This window comes from Haemaphysalis longicornis, unplaced genomic scaffold (genome assembly GCF_048455015.1).
Source record: "Haemaphysalis longicornis isolate Haplotype H1 unplaced genomic scaffold, Haemaphysalis longicornis Haplotype H1 scaffold_1, whole genome shotgun sequence".
In the NCBI taxonomy this organism is placed as follows: Eukaryota; Metazoa; Arthropoda; class Arachnida; order Ixodida; family Ixodidae; genus Haemaphysalis; species Haemaphysalis longicornis.
The window spans coordinates 197,172,633-197,190,613 of NW_027526203.1; the positions used below are offsets into that span (position 1 = coordinate 197,172,633).

General features: G+C 45.5%; 1 protein-coding gene across 8 annotated transcripts in view; it reads right to left on the reverse strand.

Moving 5' to 3' along the window:
• LOC144140994 (ecotropic viral integration site 5 ortholog-like) overlaps positions 1-17,981 on the reverse strand; it is a 295,696-nt gene that overhangs the window by 20,650 nt on the left and 257,065 nt on the right. For all 8 annotated transcript variants that reach the window (XR_013316413.1, XM_077672493.1, XM_077672483.1 and 5 more), the window contains 9 exons: positions 17,235-17,360; positions 15,808-15,951; positions 13,102-13,191; positions 6,762-6,859; positions 5,985-6,045; positions 5,075-5,128; positions 3,448-3,615; positions 2,065-2,211; positions 1,524-1,673 (listed from right to left, as the gene is read on the reverse strand). Coding sequence is in view for 7 of the 8 variants with exons in the window: in XM_077672493.1 (XP_077528619.1) it covers positions 1,524-1,673; positions 2,065-2,211; positions 3,448-3,615; positions 5,075-5,128; positions 5,985-6,045; positions 6,762-6,859; positions 13,102-13,191; positions 15,808-15,951; positions 17,235-17,360 (1,038 nt within the window). In the remaining variant the exon portion in view is untranslated. The remainder of the gene's footprint in view (positions 1-1,523; positions 1,674-2,064; positions 2,212-3,447; positions 3,616-5,074; positions 5,129-5,984; positions 6,046-6,761; positions 6,860-13,101; positions 13,192-15,807; positions 15,952-17,234; positions 17,361-17,981) is intronic.

The window sequence follows — 17,981 nt, forward strand, 5'->3', positions numbered from 1 at the left end:
TCTGCGGTAGCGAAAGAGTTAATGGCCAGCGGTTATCTCGCCTTCGCATTACATGCCCTGCCCACGTCCATTTCTTCTTCTTAATTTCTACTAATATGTCTTTAACACCAGTTTGCTCTCTGACCCACTCCGCTCTCTTCTTGTCCCTTAATGTTACACCTATCATTTTCCGCTCCATTGCCCGCTGAGTCGTTCTCAATTTAAGTTGAACCCTCTTAGTAAGCCTCCAAGTTTCTGCCCCGTAGGTGAGTATATTAGTTTAACTGAATAATTACAAGTAAAATACCGGGGCAAAAATACAAACAAGTTTCTTTACTTTGCATATTAGGCTGGTTAAAGAAAAAAACTAGAAACTGTCAATTGCATGGGCCACTGTGATGCCACTTTTAGTATGCTAAAGATCCAGCTCAGGTCCGTGTACCCAGCCAATTGCCATGACCTGCTTCAAGCAGCAGCCTGTGCCAGAAGCTCATAGCACACACTCAGTACAAGCTAAAATGTGTTCTCGGGAACCTGCTATACAGTCGAATCCCATGCAACGAAATTGACAGGATGTGCGAAAACTGCAAACTTTTGTTGATGCAAAAATTTATTGTGGCAAAATCTACCCCAATACACCACAAAGGCCAAGAATATATGCCCGTTTTTATGCGCATCAGTGACCATATAATGCAATCTTTAGAAAAAAAAAAAAAACGATGCGCAATTTCGTTGTTTATTCGCATAACAAACATACCAGTCGTAATCAAACTTTTACTGGCACTTAAATAGCGTCCTACCATAGGAATAAATTCAGTTGCGGAACATATTGACGTGCAACAAGGCAAATCTACTGAGCTGATTACTTGCAGATAGCAGCTAGGAGGAGGGAAGCCCCCCTCTCGCGTGTGGCAGGAGCAGCGCCTGTTATCTTATCCTCTGGCGACATTCGACCTTGGAACGCACTTGTGATAAAGATAAGATGACACTGCTGCAAGAAAAACACTCAAACATTATTTTTGCTTTTGACTTAAAAGAATGGTAAAATGAAAACTGCAATGACAGCTGCTCACAATGCATACATCGCAGTGCAGCGCCAGAAGTGCACATTGGTGTGCAGATTTGGTGTGATTTCAACAGGATACTGATTGGCTGTAGCTCCGGCTTGACAAACCAGGCCTGCTCGGAAAGACTGCCAGCCACACCGTTATCACCACCAAACAATGGCATCCATTTATGAGTGGTGTAGGTGTATAAAATATTAAAGGTCTATTGATGGCGCTATGCTTATTTCATCATAAAATATACTTTCAAGACCAGTTCCACTCAGCCAAAATTTTTTTGAAGCAAAATTAAGCCTGACAAGCGGTCCATTGTGGCGAGGACTTCGTTGCATTGACTTCTATATTTCGTTGAAGCAGAAATTTCATTGCAGTGGGGTTTGACTGTAACTGATTATTATAACTGGCAAAGTTGCCCCACACCATTTTGCTCCCATCGAATTTCGGAGCAGAGTTCTGATATGGCTTGAAAGCTTAGCATACCTCCCAGGCAGCCTGCAGGTCCGCCACTTTCTGCCGAAGCTCCTTCATAGACAGGTTGGCTTCAGCCTCCCGCAACTTCACCGCTATCAGCTCCTCCTGTAGGCTGGCCACACTGTCATTTGGGGTGGCCTCTCTCAGCCGTTTGTTGTCCTAGAGAAGACAACAGAAAACGCAGTAATATTGCAAGTATTACTTGGAGCATGTTGGGAACAAAACACTTGAGGCAACCAAAGGCAAAAAAGAGACAAAGATGATTGCATTTTGACTAAGATGCTTTCCAAGACTGATGTTTTCAGCTGAGACACCTAAATCCATAAGGGAAGCTGTGAAACTGAAATAAATAAATAAATAAAAGCTGAACACAAACTTAATTTTTTGGAGGGGAAACCCACTTGCTGCACACAAGAGTGAAAAAAAGTGGTATTGCAGACACCCCAGAAATGTTTCAGTACCCCCAATGTGTGACCAGTACTGCCACAAACCAGGAAGCAGCAAACCAAGAAACACAGCCCCTTGCGAGAAGGCTGAGCGGCAGACAGACCTCTTCCAGCTCGTGTATCCTCTGGCGGAGGCCGCGCATGGTCTCCTGCCCCTCGGCCTCACGCAGCTTGACGGCCACCAGTTCATCCTGCAGAGACTTGAGCAGGTCCTCCGTCTGGCTGTCCAGCGATGAGGGCTGAGTCTGCGCCTGTAAAGAGGGGGGAAAATGAATGAAAGCAGCATTCACAGCCGTCTTACTATGCCTGGCCTCCAATCGTAAGTTTATTTCACTGTATTTACAAATGAAGGCCAGCCTAACAGCCTTAACAAGAGGGCAGCTAGATTAAAAAATAACACTGCTTCACTGAACCTGCTAAGAAAAACAGCATGTGCACCAGAGAAATTTAAATTACAATACACTCAGTTGCGAACCATGAAACTGTCAGCCCACACCTACTTTACATTAAATATATTTTTTCCTTTCAAACAGCAACACTCGAAATGAAATGGCTCATGGGTGCGTACACTCAGTTATAAAGAATGATATCGAAGAAGAGCTGCTGTCATGTTGCGAGACTTGCAGAAAGCTATGGTGGCAATAGAGCACTGTTTATACGAACCAGTTTACATTCAAAACTGCTCCAGCCATGCCTGCTTGCGCATGCCAATGATGACTTTGAAAATCCTGAGGAGTGTAATGAAGCCATCGCTGGTGTTGCCGAAGGGTGGAGCACGCTGTCGGAATTTACGGCCGCCGTTGCCAGATCAATGGTCAGCAAGTTTGAGTGCGGTTGATGGTGTCGCAACCATGGCCAAATTGGCAAGACCGCGATTCTGACCTCGTACTGAGCACAAGTGAAAGCGAGCGCAATGAGGAAAGCAACGATTATCCTTTGCCCACAACATCTGAGGAGACTGGTGCACTCGCACTAGTCAGGCACTTCTTTGCGAATGTGCAAGGTTGCAGCCTCAGTTGCTCCGACCTTTTCAGACGTTGTGCAGAAGTGCATGCTGTCGCAAGCAGTGAAGTTGTTCAAGCAGAAGAAAATACAGGACTAGTTCATGCAAAAGTAAGGCAGTTTCATCAATAGTTTTTTCATTAATGGTTTGCGCTTTTATAATCAATTCTTTAGCCTGCTTATATCGAATTATGCACTACATCGAACTGATAAGTGTTTTTTGCGAGTTAGATACATAAAACCAGGTTTCACTGTACAAGCTCTACAAAGGTTCCTGCCTATGTCTTTTTATTTTGTCATTACAATTTGCTGTTGTGTAAGGATTGAGTCAATATGGCACTCTACCAGCTTGGCCGCTGTCCTATTCCTCGAGCAGGTTCTTCCAAGCAAAGTGCAGCACTTGTAGGGCCACTGCCAGGTGTGAGGAGGCACTTGACAGTGGCGGAAAAAGTGGCCATATGAGAAGCCAAGCCAGCCTAGCGCACCTGATGCATCTCCTTGATCTGGTTGTTGGCCTTCTGCAGCTCCTGCTGCACTGTGAGCTCCTGCTGGCGCAGGGCGGCCAGCTCGCGCTTGATGATGTAGTTGTCCTCCGCCTCCTGGGCACGCACCACCTGGCCTTGGATCAGCCGGTCGGCCAGCGCAGAGCTCTCCTGCGAACACAGGTGGGGGAGAGGACACCGTTAACGTGACCACAGAGGCTCACTGCCTGCCTTCTTGGAACGAGCATGCTCTCTTCACCCCTTCAAAAGCCTTTCCTGCCTTGGCTTTAGTTACTGTTAGAAGAACCTCGCGAACCAAGCTTAGTTCAGTACCATAACGTTGCTGGTGCACGGAATCCACGTAGAATTTTTCCGCTACTTTCGTTATCTGATCCATGTTGTTTTTTATGTTACCAGTCTAGTGCGAGGCCTCCACAGACCACACCTGAGATGTCCACGTGAGACCTCCACAAATTACAATAAGTAGCACAACAGGCAGTTAAATACTTGCGTGGAACAAAGACGATGTAGCCTAGAACAAACATACGCACAAGGAGAACTTCAAATGGTAGTTGCGGTCAAAGAAGAAGTAGAAAGGAAACATGTGTATTACAAAAAGAAAAAGAAACAAAGAGCTTGAATTCGAACTTGGGCTCGTTGTTTCTTTGTGTTTTTGATAGCACAGAGGATTCTTTATGCTAACACAATCAAACAAGCTGCCCGTCACGCAGAAGATAAAGCAGACAGTTGCTGCAACATTTTAGTACCGTATTTGCACCAATCTAGTGCACCTTTTTTTGCAAAAATTAGCCTTAAAATTTCCGTGCGCATTACAATCGGGCTCAAAACCGGGATCGGCTTTCAATGTTCCGTGCTTTACTTTGAATTCCACAGGAGATGAAAAAACAAGCTTATGAAGCACAAGAGATTTTGCCTGCCATAGTGGCGTGTGTAAAATAAGATGTCTTCTGCTACATATGGGCTGTCATGTCTTTTATTACAACTTTGGTGTAAAATCGGTGCAAAACTATATTTTCGAATCTTCATAAGTAAACTTACCTGAGTGTTACAATTGGGGGCGCGTTAGAATAGTGCAAATATGGTAGCTTTTTACCTTGCAGTACACACCTGAAATAGACTAGAGCAGTGATTCTCAACTGGAGGTTCACAAAGCCCTCCACAAAATACTCTTCACACGCCTTTTCTCTTTTTTGTCATACCTTACCAACACTGCAAAACTTGGCTCTACCATATGACACAAGTGCCGATTTGACTTCCCCTAGCAATGAAGTCGGCTTTTTGCCAAACACTGGAGCCGTGTGGAAAAGTCGCACACAATATGTATGCGGGCATTCAATGGGGAACTTTAGCTGTAAGAGCAAATTATTTGACAATGACACGTATCATTTAACACGATTCATTGTGGGGTCCCCAACATTCTTGCAAGTCCAGAAGGAATTACAGATGGGCCACACTCACAGCTGAGAGCCACTAGACTAGAGTACATATGCATCACATCACTGAAAACACCAAACTAATCCTTTTGGCATTGAAAATTTGATACCTGGACAGTTGTTAGGCCTGATTAACATGCAACAGATTGCCATGCACTATGTGAGCATCCCCTTACCTGCTCAAGGTGCTCTATCCTTTGTCTTAGAAGCCTGTTCTCCGTACGAAGCCTCTGAAAAAGCAAGAAAGTGGCTGTGTCATGTTTAAGTTAAATCTTCACATGTATCAATCAAAAATCAGGAAAGGCCATTCTATTCAGCAGATGCATGAGAATCTGTTGGATGGACGACGGTGACATACTCATTTAAATAAAAATACTGGCCACACCGTTAACAATTCTGATGCCTCTCCAATCATAGGGGAGTGCAGGCAAATGGCGGGAAAAGGTGGTGCAAAGAGATTCTCTGCATCTAAAGACTGACTAATAGTGACTGCAGTCCAATCCAAGTTGGCAGTTACACGACAGCAGCCTACTCAAGTCCTGCTCTGGCTTCCGTAAAATGCCAAAGCGGACAGCTCGCAAACTCAACACACGAAAACACTGCAGGCTACCTTGCAGCAGTAGCACCACTACTTCTTGCTTTAACAGTGTACTTTTTCTGCTTCCGACATTTATGTAACAGGACAATTGTGGAACTACTCTTGAATAAGTTGCTTTGCAGCAAACTTTTTATTTCAATTCATTCCGGTTTTACAAATCTCCTGCCTGCACTAATGATACGTACGCCCTGCCCTTTTCACCTGCTTTCTCGTCTGTCTTGTTCACAGTTTTGCCGCTGTTCCACCTATTACGACTTTTGACAATCGAGAATGCTGGTTTCAATGCTTTTTGCCACATGCAAACATTGAAATGCACCTGAAAGAAGGCCCTATTCTTTCAACTACAAAGAAGCTTATAACCTGTCAAAGTATCAACAGGAACAATTATTAAGACAAACACGACAGAGAATGTTTTTAGTTGCTTTGTCACCTGCTGTAGTTCTTATTTGACACTCTTATTTGACACTCACTTCTTATTTGACACTCACCCTCAGTTCAATCATCTCTTCATGCTCTTTGACCTTCAGTGCTGTGTACTCCTTCTCTAACCTGTAAAAAAAAAAATACAGCCCAATGACTGAACGGAGCCCACACTTGCTTTTGCACAGAATTTTACTGTCTTGAGCTGACCTCCATCTGTGCTTTACATAGAAGCCACTTCAAGAGAAAAGCTGGCATTGGCTCGGACCGACAAATTCACCCACAATTAGTTCCTCCCCCATCTACCATATATATAGGGCTAAGAGCAACAAGCAACCATAGCTTGATGTAAACAATGTGCAAAGATATTCATTCCAGCTTCCAATTTTATTTGCATAATTGCTGAGTGAACAATTTAATTTGGAGCTCAAATTCTTAAGATTTGAATTTATGGTCAATTCGAAATGCCAAGTACCACTACTCCTCGGGAAAATACAATTATGTATTAAAAAAATATTCCTGAAAGCCCCCCAAATTTTCATTCTGTTTTATTATTTCCTATTGAGAAACAAGGGGCTGGCACTTGCTAGCCCCAGTAGCATGTCCATGATTTATAATTTGTGGTGACTATACTGAGGAAAGAGTAAAAAAAAAAAAAAAAGTTAAGCACATAATCTCCAGAAAGGCAGAGATCTAAACATAATGTAGGAGCAGAACTGCCACTCTAGCAGACCGGTAGGATGGACAAGGAGACTAACTTGTGGGACCCCAACAGCAGCAACTCCAAGTTATAAAACCAATGCCAGCAAACCAAGCGGTACAAGCAGCAAGGCTGCCCCACTTACTTCTTAATCTTCTTGCTGTTGTACTTCACTTGCAGAGCCAGGTTTATAAGATAATCAGGATCTGTTTCGCACTTGCTTGGCATTTCCTTTTGGAAGTACTGCACAATGGCAAACACACACACACACACACACACACACAAAGCAGTCAGAGCTACTCCTCCACAGGGCCGTCGAATATTTTGACTGCCAAGGATAGCTACAAGAGATTGGTGCTGAATGAGTTTAGAAAAAAGAAATTCTTACACATAACAAAATGATGATGATTTTGGGTTTAATGGCGCAAGGCCGACAAAGGCAAAGAGCGCCATGACAATGATGAAAGAGATTAGAAAGATTTGTAAAGGAGGCACTAGTTAAAAAGCTTTACTCAGGGGGTTGGTGTATAGGGCCATAATTAAAGCATAGTGAGTATACTAAGATAAATAGTGTATAGGGTCGTATTAAAACAGTGAGTGCAAGCACCTAAGGTGTAAAGTCTCAGGTTCCACCACTGTTTTAAAACACATAATGAACACAGGTGAGGTTATGGTCTATATGATATGTATTTTAAAAAGTCTACATCTGCTAGGTAACTAAAAACTCTTTTGTATGGGAACATTGGATGGTCTGATAAAAATAGTGAAGGGTGCAAGGGAATGTTATATGTGTAAGCTTCATTAAAATGACGTTTCCTTTCAGTGATGCACATGTCACACTCAATAAGTATATGAAGGACAGAAAGCTGACCCCCACATCGATGGCACTGTGGCTTGTTTGCGTCTGTTAAAAGGTATGAGTGTGTGATGTGTGTGTGGCCAATTCTTAATCTGCATAATGCTACCTCTACAAATCTGTCATGTTTTTCAGCAGGGGGCTTTTCTATTTTGGGCTTAACGATATGTAGTTTATTCTCTACTTCTCTGTCCCATTGCTGCTGCCAGCGGTCCCGCAGCTTCCTTCTTACAAAAGGTTTCAGATCTTGATATGGGACCTCGTTTACGTCTATGCTGCTTCGAAGGGCGGCAGCTGCAGCACTACGGTCAGCAGCTTCATTTCCAGCAATGCCGCAGTGGCCAGGAACCCAGCAGACTGTGACAACGAGTTTCAGGCCATAAGCCGAGTAGAGAGCTCTTAAAACACAATTAAAAGTGGGGTTTCTACTGACCTTCCGAGATGAAAGATTTGAGACGACACTCAGAGAGTCCGTGTATATAACTGAGTTCTTAATTTTGTTTTGAAGAATGTGGTTTAAAGCCAGTAGTATACCGTACGCCTCTGCAGTGAATATACTTGTGTTCGTGTTCATTGTTTTGGACACATTAAGTAGGGGGCCATTTGCAGCACAGGATACGGCTGTGGTAGTTTTTGAGGCATCTGTGTAAAATTCAGCTGCCTTGTATTTGTCTTGGAGGAACAGAAAATGCTGAGTGATGACAAAGTTTGGTACATTTTTCTTATGTATTTCTCTAAAGGACATGTCACAGTGAATTGGGAAAGTGTCCCACGGAGCGACCAAATCATAAACTGAGGTACAGTAGACATCAGTGAGAGGAACTTGGAACTCGCTGACGAGGTGTGAAACTGCCAGCGGGAAAGGTGGAGCTATGGATGGTCGGTTTTCAAAGAGATGATCAGTTGTGTTATTTTTCATTATGGAATTCAGAGGGTGTTCCTTCAAAGAAGTCATCTTTGCGGCATACATCAGAGCAGTGTAGGCGCGCTGGTACCCTAGAGACCACTGGTTTGATTCGACATGAAGGGATGGAATAGGACTTGTTCGATATGCCCCTGTGGCCAAGCGAAGCCCCAAGTTGTATACTGGGTCCAACATTTTGAGTGCTGTTTTGGTTGCAGACTGGTATACAATGCAGGCGTAGTCTATTCTTGACCTAACGACACTATTAAGAAGTGCTAGCAGACATTTTGTATCCGTACCCCAGGAGTGATGAGATAGTATCTTTAAAATGTTCATTGTTTTCAGGCATTTTACTTTTAGTAATTTAATGTGTGGTATGAATGTGAGCTTGTGGTCGAGCAAAATACCTAGAAACCTGTGTTCCTTTTTCACTGGTATGGGCTGACCTCCTAACGTGATACAAGGAAGAGGCTGTACACCGCGTATCCTAGAAAAGACAACAACAGCACTTTTATCAGCGTTAAACTTAAAACCATTTCTTTCAGCCCATGTAACCAGCCTGTTGACACTTAATTGGATTTGACGTTCACATATCGACAGATTACAGGATTTAAAGCTAACTTGGATATCGTCAACGTAGGCAGAGTATGAAACAGTACGAGGCAGCACAGTTTTAAGAGAACTCATTTTAACAATGAACAGTGCACAGCTCAGCACTCCTCCCTGGGGTACGCCATTTTCTTGAACAAATGTTCTAGACAGGGCAGTCCCCACACGGACACGAAATGTGCGATCAGACAAATAGTCTTGAATAACATTCAGTATATTGCCACTAAGGCCAAACGACTGCAAGTCCAATAGAATGCCATATCGCCACGTTCTATCGTAGGCTTTCTCCATATCAAAGAATACAGAGAAGCAGTGCTGTTTATGGACAAAAGCGTCTTTAACATACGATTCAAACGCAACCAGATTGTCTGTAGTTGATCTCCCAGACCTAAACCCTGCCTGATTTTTGTCTAGAACACCATGAAACTCCAGAAAGTAAAAAAGTCGCCGGTTTATCATTTTTTCAAGGAGCTTACACAAACAGCTGGTCAGGGCAATAGGCCTGTAACTAGCAGCAAAGGACGGTTCTTTCCCCTCTTTTAGAAGAGGTACAACGATTGCCTCTTTCCATGCTTTTGGAAAGCGGCCTTTCTGCCATATTTTGTTAAAGAGAGAGAGTATTGTGTAAAGTGTGTCAATGTGTAAGTGCCTGATCATCTCATAGCTGATTCTGTCAGCTCCAGGGGCTGACTTACCACATGTGGACAATGCAGTAATTAGTTCGGGCATCGTAAATGGTGCACTGTATCCTTCATTTGAGCGTTTGTTCACACAAAGGGGCTGGCGCTCAGCTGCTTTCTTGTGCTGTAAGAATGTTTGTGTGTAATGAGAGGAACTGAATACGTTTTCAAAATGTTTGCCGAGAGCATCTGCTTGGTCTTTTATTGTGTTACCGACACTATTTACAAGGGGAGTAGGGTTGGTATTGTAGCCTTTTAGTTTCTTTATCCTAGTCCATACTTTGCGAGAGTCTGTGTAAGAGTTTATTGACGATATAAACCTTGTCCAACTTTCGTTTTTTGCTAAGCGCCGTGTCCGCTTTCCTTTGGCTTTTGCCCGTTTGAACTTAAGCAGGTTGTCTGCCGTAGGATAGCGGCGTAAGAGTGCCCATGCTTTATTCTGTTCGGAACGTGCACGCTTGCACTCCTCATTCCACCATGGTCTAGGTCTGGGGAGGGTTTTACGAGTGGTCTCTGGAATGCTCTTTTGAGCACAGTCAAGAATATGGGCCGTAATAAGTGAGCTGGCTGCTTCAACATCTAAATGACTTATTAGTGAAGGGGTTAGTCGGGAAAGTTCTTTGAATGTTTTCCAGTCAGCTGCATGTTGTTTAAAAGTTCGAGGCGAATCGGTGTCTTGGGAGTTATTGCTTATAGCTAGTAGTTTTACGGGGAAATGGTCGCTGCCATATGGGTTGTTAATTACTTTCCACTCACAGGTGGGCAGTAAAATTGCGGAGCCAATTGCCAGGTCTATTGCAGAATATGTGTTGTGGGCCGTGTTGTAGTATGTTGGATGTTTCTTATTAAAGATGCAACTGCCGGATGATGTGATGAACTTTTCAATTAGCCGCCCTCGCGCATCAGCTCGCGCAGATCCCCAGAGAGGGTTGTGGGCATTAAAATCCCCAATAATTAAGTAGGGTTCAGGTAGCTCATTGGTGAGGTTTTCGAATTCGACACTGGATAGACGATAGTCCGGTGGAATGTAAAGAGAACACACTGTAATTAGTTTATCAAAAATTATGGCTCTAACGGCAACTGCTTCAAGTGAAGTTTGTAGCTGCAGGTGTTGACAAGCAACAGATTTTTGTACTATTATTGCCACACCACCAGACGGATGGTGGTAGTTAAGTCTGTCTTTACGAAATATAGTGTATTGTGTTAAAAAGTTTGTCTGAGATGGGCGTAGGTGTGTTTCTTGGAGGCACAGTATTTTCGGTTTGTGATTTGAGAGTAAATCATATATATCGTCAAGGTTGTTCAACAGCCCCCTACAATTCCACTGGATAACACTTTCAGCAGCCATAAATACCAAGAGAAGAGAAATACAGACCATGAGATGTTCTTTTTCCATTAAAAGGGTCATTACTGAGGGAGTTTTGTTTTTGGGGCCCTTTGAGTAGTTTACTTAGGTCGCCGAGTGAGTTCCCGGTGTAGTGATCTTGGGAGACTTTGGTTTGTTTGATTTACCCCGACCAGCGGAACTGCGGCGCTCCTGTTGTGTTTCAGAAGAAGGTGTGCTTGGAGAGACATCCATGGCCTCATCCAAGGTTTCTGAAGGAGAAGTGTCAGTGGAGACACTCTTTGTGCTAGAGGCCGCAGCCACAGCACTGGACATTGCTGCAACAGCAGTGACCGCAGGAGCAGCCTTCTGCTGTTTTGCAGATGCTCGGGATGGAGCCAGATCATCACTCATCTGGACTGAGCTCGTGCTTGAGGCCTTAGGCACAGCACCAGAGCTCGTGCTGGAGGCCTTAGGCGCAGCAGAGGTGGTCGCGCTGGAAGCCTTAGGCACAGCACTAGAGGAGGGTGTAGCAGCAGAAGTCACGGGAGCAACTGTCTGCTGCTGAGCGGGGGGCTGTGGCGGGACCAGGTTGCACTGGGTGCCCGCATCCACCAGACGACGCTCCACCCCCCGGCGAGCAGCGTCTGCGTAACTTCTACCTGAAAGCAGGGCATGCTTCAGGCGTGCTTGTGCAAAGGTTAGGTTTTCAGTGACTTTGAGTTGAATTATTTCTTTTTCCTTTTTGAATGCGGGACATGCACGTGAATACGCAGAGTGTGGTTCCCCACAGTTTGGACATTTCACTTGTTCTTTTTTGCAGTCATCACTGGTGTGGTCAGCACGTGCACAGTGAGCACAGGTGGGTCGGCCACGACAAGACTGAGTTCCGTGGCCATACTTCTGGCACTTGAAACACCTTCTAGGACTAGGTATGTAGGGGCGTACTGGACAGGATATGAAGGCTGCATGGACGGATTCAGGAAGCGTTGGACGGTTGAAGGTCAGAACAACATGCTTAGTTCGAATTTCCTCACCTGCGCGACGCATGGTGATCCGCCGCACAGCCGTGACGCCCTGGTCCCTCAGTCCTTCAAGCAAATCTTCATCTGTCTCGTGAAGCAGTTCCCTCTCAGAGATCACGCCTTGCGTTGTATTCAGGCTACGATGTGGTGTGACCGTTACTTTGAGTTCAGCCAGGGTGTTCTGTTTTAGTAGGTTCTCACTTTGGTTTTTTCGTTGCACCTCTACCAGCAGATCACCAGAGGCTAGTTTCTTAGCTTGGTAATCCCGGCCGACAACGCTTTCAAGGCACTTTGCAATGAGGAAGACAGATTTTTTAGCAAGTGGTGCATTTTCATCTTCAGAGTGGATAACCAGGTATTTTGTGAAAGTTTCACCTTGGGAGACTGGTTTCAGTTGTGTTACCTCGGTGCGGCCCCTTTTAGAAGGCCGATCGGTTTTTTTGGGGGGGATAGAAAAAGCCATGTGAGCATGGAATCAATTCGGCGGCAGAGCCGGTCGCCCACCACCGAGCCCAACAAGGGAACGTGACGTTAGAGTACACGCTAACCGTTACCCTGCCGCTATAACCCTATACTTGGTACCAAGGTTGATATCCTTGCACAGGGTTAACCCTTGCCGCCAGGAAAAATGTAGAAATCAGGAAGGAAGGAGATGACAGGACAGGGGTAGGAGAGGAGATAGGAAAGTGAAAGAGTGAAGAGAAAGAGAGGAAAAGGCGACTGGCTGATTTCCCCCGGGCGGGTCAGACCGGGGGTACCGTCTGCGAGAAGCGGGGGCCAAAGTGGAGTGTTGCCGCTGCTGGGGGGCCGTAAAGGTCCAAAACAACCCCAACTTTGGCTCAGCCACCAGGTTCCCCTTTTCCCCGGACACGGCAAAGCCACGCACAGCCGGAACGTGGGTGGGTCCAACCCACATGTGCTCGGGTCCGTGGTGTTGCAAGACACCAAGTGCCTATGACAGTAGGCACCCCTGCGGAGCTCGGGACCGTGGTGGCGCTACTCACCAAAACACCTTGAGTACACAAGGTGCCCCCTGCGGGGTACACATAACAAAAGGGGAAGAAACATACAGAGAGGATTTTCTTACCCTTAGCATGCCTTCCATGTCCAGCTGGAGTATATCTTCCTTGCAGAATTGCAGAATGGCTATGGCAATCCTGAAAATCATCTCCATTCCCTGCCAAACAAGAACATTTCCATTAATGTTAGCAAAAAAAAAAAAAAAAAAAAAAACTAGCACTAGAGTACCATTCCAATAGCAGGCTGCAGTTAGGAAAAGTACATAGTAGCGCACCCTGTATACAAGCAAGAAGACTACCTCCATCAACCTGAACAATATGTCGTTGGGATAGTTTGCAATGCGATTCCATGGTGCGAAGCACTCCAGCTGCAACATGGACAAGCAAACAAAGGCGACACACGACCTGCTTTTTCTAGTGCCCTTTTAACACTGTCTTTGGTCGAGGCTTTTGTGGGACGGGCGCAGTGATGAAGAGAGGGCACAGCCAAGTGAGGGGGAGAGCAAGCGCCAAGCACACGTGCAGCGTAGTGGGCGGAGTCGAGGAGAGGAGTTGGCCAACTGGATATGGTTTGGAGGAGCTTGCTTATACGGACGAGTGCGCTTGGCGGTCGTTATGTTTGAAAAATGGGTAAAAACTGTGGGGACCCTTGTTTCCCTACGCCTCGCCTGCACATGTTTTCGCGAGCTGGGAGCCGCCATTTCGGGCAGCCGGCGCGTCACGTCAGTCGTGACCTCTTCGTGACCCCGTACGCGCGCCGAACCAGCTCGCCGCGAACGTGTGCGCGAGGGCGTGGGGGAAGGAGGACCAGGTTGCCACCTTTTTTCACGCCACCCTCTCCCCGACCTGGGGAAGATCTCCTCTCCCCTCCGAGCTGACCTGCGGGACGAACGAGCGCTTTGCCGGGAGTTGACTGGGCGATTTGGTCGGAGTCGGTTGGCTCGGCTGTGCCTACGCCGAATGCCCCGATGACGGTGAACCCAGTTGGCTCCACGGACTCTGCCGAGAGATTCTGCCCTGATCAGTCGCCACAGGATGCCTCCCCTGCTCCCGCGGCCGTGACGACGGATATTGAGGTCTGAGTCCAGCGGCTTGAGTGAGCGATAGGAGCCACTGTCTCCCCGCGAGCGATAGTCGTGTTGTCTGGTATATGCCCTGTATCTGCCAGGCAATAAAGCCTCATTTTGGATTGCCGGAGCCTGTCTACCGCATGTGAGTACCCGAACCTGTGCGCGAGTCTTCGGATTCCGCAGGGCTAGTGTACGGCGCGTAGTGTTCTCTAGCGAAGCTAGCCGGGGTCCTCTGCTATCCCGTACGTTAGCCCACAAAACGTGCACTCTCTGGAAGGAGAAGCCGCCCGTTGGGAGCGCCCGCGAAAGATGGCGAACGAATGGGAATTGAGCTGCTGGCTTTGAGAAGTTCTGTGAAGGTTAGCCTTGTGATTCGGGAATGCCAGGCAGCCTCACTGTTAACATCAGCATTCGCAATGTCAAGTCAGTGAAGCTGGGCTAATTTTTGTTCGCCTAATTGTAGCACTTCACACCATGGAATCATGTGAATATGAACTAACAGCTAGAATAAATCTTAGAGTCATTAGCTAAGCAAGCTGGACATTTTACAGGTTCACTGCAGCCCACCTGTTTTATGCTACACGAAGTCCCATAATATTTTCACAGGTACGAGCTATGCAGCAACACAGATGCCCTATAACCAGATTAGTGTAAGCCACACAAGTGCTCTACTTAATTAACTATGGGTGCAGATGCCTGGCCCGAAACACATACACACATGTAACGGTTATAGTCAAATAATGACCAGTACACCAGAACTTTCCGTAAAAATTGTGTTTAGATATTGCCCCTCCACGGGCTATCAGCTTTGGACAGTAAGCCCTCTAAACCCACACTCAGATACAGTACTATAATGAAAAATATACAAGAAAGCAATTTTTCCTTTAGTCTATAACACGCAAGTAGAAGGGCTGACCCATATTATGCTTCACAAGCCCTCGCAGAAAAGCTCCAAAGTAACAAGCACTTCTAATACCCCGGCTGGTATGCAGGAAGAACTAAACCGAGTCAGAAGTACTGCCGGGAAGGCTAACAATGCCAACAAGGGGCGAGGGTTTTTTTTGGTTTTTTTTTTTTTTTTTTTTTTTTTTCCGTTGTCACATCTAAACAGTTCTGCTTAATGAAGGCAAGCATACAGACGTTATTACCAACATTCACTGTTCTGCAGCAGAGTAGCCTCATGCATAGTTCTTGCCTTGAAACTTGCAAAAAGAAAAGTTTGCATATCTCTGTTCATGTTACTGTCCTGTGGCCTATTGCCATAATAACATGCCATCCATATTCTAATGCAGACTGTAGGAGCTTAGCTCTACCAAAGTCAAAATAAAAAAGCCAGTCACGGATTGCCACAGCTCTTTTTTTTTTTTTTTAAGTGCTGGAGTGGCTTTACGACCAGCGGGAAGTGCACTATATATCACCCATGACAATTTGCGTAAATGACAGCAGTTCAGACATTAACTAGTGAGCCCCACCTTTTGCATTTGTTTCAAGAAAGAAAATGAATTCCTTTTCAAACATAGTACAGCTCCAATGGGTACATTGAAAACAATCTTGAAAGGAGAATAAATAGCACAAAAATGGGCCCACCGACCTACAAGGCATTTATGTAGTACAGCGACACCCGGTCTTCATGAACCCAGAAAACTAATCAAAATAATTGCATCTTGGCTAAGCGGGCTTTTCCCTCTCCCTCCCGGTGCTCACCTCGGAGAGGAAGAGGTCCATGACACGGCACGCTAGGGTGTGCGGCAAGCAAGATGTGAACAGAGTGAGGAACCACGAAGAGGCATACATGGACGTGTGGAAACTCTGCGCCTGGAAGTGCATGTGGATCTCTGGCACCAGCTCCTGCACACAGCACAAGACCCGACAGGCAGTGAGCAACACCCCGACACGCCTTCGAGACCTTGCCGTCTTCAAGGACAGAACACAGGCGGCATCCAGCATAATTTGGAGTCGGAGGGTTCAGCCTCACCTGCCAGGTACATAAAAACCTCAATCATTCAAAAGCCGGGACATTTCAGAGTATATTCAGGTTTGAAGAATTTTCAATGCAAATAGCACTTCCCACATTTTTCATGGTCTTAGGAACGATATTTTTAATAAGTGTAACCAAGCATGGCGTTTGCTTATTACATCCATGCTTTCTTTTGGACCTCAAAGGGGAAAGCACTTCCATCCCTACAGGAAGCATGGACTCAGCAGTTCCACAATAGACAAACCTGTATGCGACAGGGCCAGTTTAGCTACCAGCAACCTCGTAACGACCTTAATCAAGTTTGGGACACCAGGCAAGGAGTGGAACAGCCACAGCCTCGTTAACGTCTCTATTTACACTTGGGTGCGTCCTTGTTTCTTCTGCCTCACATTTACACACATACCCCAGCAGGGGGTCTGCAACAAGAGTGCTGTGAATCACAAATAACAACCCAGCAGGTGACTTCAGTGACAGAAACTTTTTCAAATGCGAGTACAGTGACTAGCAATGTCATTGTGTTACTATGCAGCAAACATTCCGTGGCGTTTCAGTTCAATTCACACCAATGGAGTTAAAGTGCTAATCGCACCGAGAACTCTACAACTACTTAGTACTTTTAATGTTACATATAAGTCTTCTGAAACAAAATCTAGGTTGAAATTTCTTGTATCGCTATAGAAGGAAAGGTGCAGCAGAATTAGCTGAATGATGGTTGAAAATTAGCTGAAATTAGTTGAAAACAGCCACATATGCAGTGCAAACTTTTCGTACACATGTACAATGGCGAAGCGGCAGATAGCAACATTACAGCAGCCTTCAGTGTCTTTCATGGTAAGTGATGTTAGAATTACGAAAGCACGGGGACAATGCCCACTAATGAACCTCTCCAATAATTAACGTAACAACAGTGCCTGCGCAACAAGTGACTGTACTGCAGTGGAATCAGGTAGTGCACCTTTTTATCTGTGGACAAACAATTAAGTTAACCGTGGCAATCCATTTTAGAAGAATAGAAGCAAAAAAATGAGAAAACTAAGGGACTGACAAATGTCCAGTAGAATGCAGGTCCCTCTACAGAACAGATGAACCATGGCTGGGAGAGAGAGGGTAAAAAACGAAACAAAAGAGGTGGGCGGACAGGTTGACGACCCACCTGCACGAGGCACTCCAGCTGGTACATGCAGAGCCCCAGCTCGGCCATGCTCGGCTTGTAGATCTCCCGCAGGCGGTAGTCTTGCATCATGCGCACCAGCACCGTGAACGTCTCCTCCTCGGGCATCTGCTCAGGAGAGGGGGGGAGCAGAAGTGGGCAGAGAGTGAACCACAGCTAACTGGGCTTTTCTCACCTGTGTCGAAAAATGTTTTGCTCACATGCTTTCCTTCACTGCGTACCACGCAATACAAAAATGTGTCATTACAGCACCCACACATGCACACTGCAGCTTCCCTGCACTGAACTGCCATGGTGGTATAAAAAATTGCTCTGAAATTTCCAACAAGGAGTGTCATCATGAGCTTTTTGCTTTATATATACACCTAATTATGCTGGTGCACATCAACAGTGCAAGCGAATGAGTAAACGATGCCCTGTTTACCATCAATGATGCTAGACCATAGAAGTTGAATGTTTTGCCTTCGTAATTCCTTAAAAGGCGCATAGTATATATTTTCAAAAGAGTTTTGCCGTGTCTCAAAGGAGCTAGAAGTTATGACAGCCTCAAATTACAATCAACTAACTGGAAGTATTGAATAGCAGTAATGGAAACCAACCAAAGCCAAAATACAATGGATTGATTGATTGATTGATTGATTGATTGATTGATTGATTGATTGTGGGCGTTTAATGTGCTGACGCTACAAAGGCGATGAGGCGCACCATAGTGGAGGGCTCCGGATTAAT